The following is a 2,957-nucleotide window of genomic DNA, read 5'->3' as shown; positions in this document are numbered from 1 at the left end:
TGTCTACCAGTGTTATGATCTGCAAATTTCAGTTAATTGATCAAACAACCAAAGTAGAAAAGATGGATTTTTTCCCAGTATGATCGAAACTTAAACGCAGTTTCTTCCTGGGCTAATTCAATTCAAGAAATTCCGGGTTTTCTAGCTGAGTTTGAGCATATTGTGTAGGTACAAATTTTCTACACAGCTAGAAGAGCGGAGATGCCATCACGCAGTTAGTAGTTTATAGAAATTATGGTATTTCCACTTGACTTTATTTGTCGTCAATGATTCAATTGCCATAAACCATAGAGGATTGGTTAAGTGTATCTCTAAAACTGCCACTATATTGTAAGTTATCAGTGATTCAATAAAATAAATAAGTGTTAAAATCATTTCCCGGAGTACTGTAGAAACGTTCTTTATCAGGGATGTCGTGGGTGTTGCAATGCAAATGAAAAAACATACATACTTATACTAACTTAAACAAAAAAAAGAAAACAAAACAAAAAAAAAAACATTTTCCATTATTTTATCTACACTACGTTTCAAATATTGCTTTCATCGGATTGCTGGAAACGAATATTTTACTCGAGAGTGGCTATCCGCGTCACGCAATTGTTTACATTCCAGCGCCGGATTTTGGGCAAAATCTATGAGAAACACAGGCCAAGGCGGGCGACTTGAAATCATTTGCCCAGAGATGTTTTTTGATAGCCTAACAGGTGGGTGTATATTTAACCCGTAGAAAGTGTTTTTATGGTATTTAAAGTTATAGCCCATAGAAAAATATGGCGATGTTTTCATGCAATAATTCTCTTGCGACACACTGTAAAATTTTGCGTGTCAGTTTGATCTCTTTTCGGGCTCAAAACTAACTTTGATTTATTTTATTTTTCGCTCAGTCATACCACGAAGACCTGAACTGAATATAAAATCCATTGAAAGATTCTCAAGTAGCTGTTCTGCGGAGCACGAAGCAATCAAATATTCGGAAAATTCAGCAAAACCGGAAGTAGATTTTGAGCCCAATCGGGTCCAAATCGTTTTTGGCGTATTTCTACCAAAGAAAGCTGTATTAGCAGAAACTAACTATGGTCCGTTTCTATTCTTACTAGGACCTATCTATGGACAAAATACAAGCGAAATCAATTTTTCGACTTGTGCCATTGATAGGCGATTTAGGTCCATTTTTATAGGCATTTACTCTTAACAGGTATTCAGCCTCCATCCTCGAAAATCAAACTAGCTCACTTGTTAGTCTCTTTCTCATTTTCAAAGATTTTCGAGACTCGAGCGAGGGAAAATGATATACGACATGAATGTAAACAGCTTACCTCCATTTGTCCTCTTTGCTCCTCTGTCCTCGACAACACATCCGTGTGTCCGATGAGCAGGCCCCCCGCATCACTAGAATAGGTCAAAGTCAAAACCTTTTTTTAGCTTTGATGGACAAGATAATACTGGCCCCCTCTGCAATAAATGCGGCTCGGATAACCCAAAGACTCGGGCCTAGTCTGTTTTGGTTTGTCTGGCTAGTTCTTGCCCTTTCGGGTAACTATATTTTCAGGGGCCTGGAAACGAGAAGTTTTAGTCTCACTCGCGTGTGATCGCGTAAAATAGAGGAGCTCGCGATCTTTAGACATAAAAGCTAAATTAGGCATTTTCTTAGTCTTTCTGCAGTTTTTATATCTTTTATTGTGGTAAACGTACCTAGATATAAAACAGTTCATGTAGTAATTACGTGTAAAGGATGTCTCATTTATGAAAAGTCCAACGACGAAGTGTTGATTTCCATACGTAATTGATGCCGGTGACAAAAAAGCATCAAATAGGAACAGTAATTAGGATTACGATTAAAAATAAAAATAATAATAATAATGATAATGATAATGATAATGATAATGATAATGATAATGATAATGATAATGATAATGATAATGATAATGATAATGATAATGATAATGATAATGATAATGATAATGATAATGATAATGATAATGATAATGATAATGATAATGATAATGATAATGATAATGATAATGATAATGATAATGATAATGATAATGATAATGATAATGATAATGATAATGATAATGATAATGATAATGATAATGATAATGATAATGATAATGATAATGATAATGATAATGATAATGATAATGATAATGATAATGATAATGATAATGATAATGATAATGATAATGATAATGATAATAATAAATACAAAAAATAAAAATAAACATAAATATACAAAAACAATTTTCGAAAAAATTCAACGAGGTTGCATCTGTATGATGCTAACACAAAATTAAACTTAAGGTAACGCCTAAATTCATTTTAATGAATTAAGGTGGCTGGCACTTTTCCAGCAGCTATACTTTGACGGATGAATACTATTAATGTTCGGAAAATTTTAGGTGGCTGAAGCCCTTAGGCAAATGTTATCATGCTTATCACAATCCGATAATAATAATAATAATAATAATAATAATAATGATGATGATGATGATGATAATGATAATAATAATAATGATAATAATGATAATAATGATAATAATAATAATAATAAGTGGGCGTCATAGCCGTCACCTAGCTCGCTTTTGTGTTATGAGTACTTAAAGCATTAATGAAGGATGATTTAAACAAGTTGTACTGTTGGTATGGTAACCTATTTTGCCATACGGATTACCTTTATTGGTTAACCAATGGTTGAGTTCTTATGTGATACCAATATTGTATCACTAGATAAATAGTTGAAGTATTCACCCGTCAAAGTATTACTGTTGAGAAACACTGGAAAAGATTGCCAGTTTTCTTAAAACGCGAGTCAAGATAAATATGCCAAACAGTGTAGCCACAAAGTGGAAAGTTCTTCTAAGTAATACAAATATTTTCATAGTTAGAGTATGCAATAGAACAACACCGATTAATGTTTACAGACACGTTAACATTAATCGTTAAAATCTATACAAAGT

The 2,957-nt window shown here is 32.9% G+C and overlaps 1 protein-coding gene across 1 annotated transcript in view; it reads right to left on the bottom strand.

Annotated features, from left to right (window-relative positions):
• LOC145487890 (NACHT domain- and WD repeat-containing protein 1-like) overlaps positions 1–1,499 on the bottom strand; it is a 19,320-nt gene extending 17,821 nt beyond the window's left edge. The window contains exon 1 of the mRNA XM_081466668.1: positions 1,317–1,499. Coding sequence (XP_081322794.1) covers positions 1,317–1,322 — 6 coding nt within the window. The 5' untranslated portion in view covers positions 1,323–1,499. The remainder of the gene's footprint in view (positions 1–1,316) is intronic.
• Between the last annotated feature and the right edge of the window lie 1,458 nt (positions 1,500–2,957).

This window comes from Orbicella franksi, chromosome 5 (assembly GCF_964199315.1).
Source record: "Orbicella franksi chromosome 5, jaOrbFran1.1, whole genome shotgun sequence".
Taxonomy (NCBI): domain Eukaryota; kingdom Metazoa; phylum Cnidaria; class Anthozoa; order Scleractinia; family Merulinidae; genus Orbicella; species Orbicella franksi.
The sequence above is the reverse complement of the archived record's forward strand: the minus strand, read 5'-3'. Positions and strand labels throughout refer to the sequence as shown.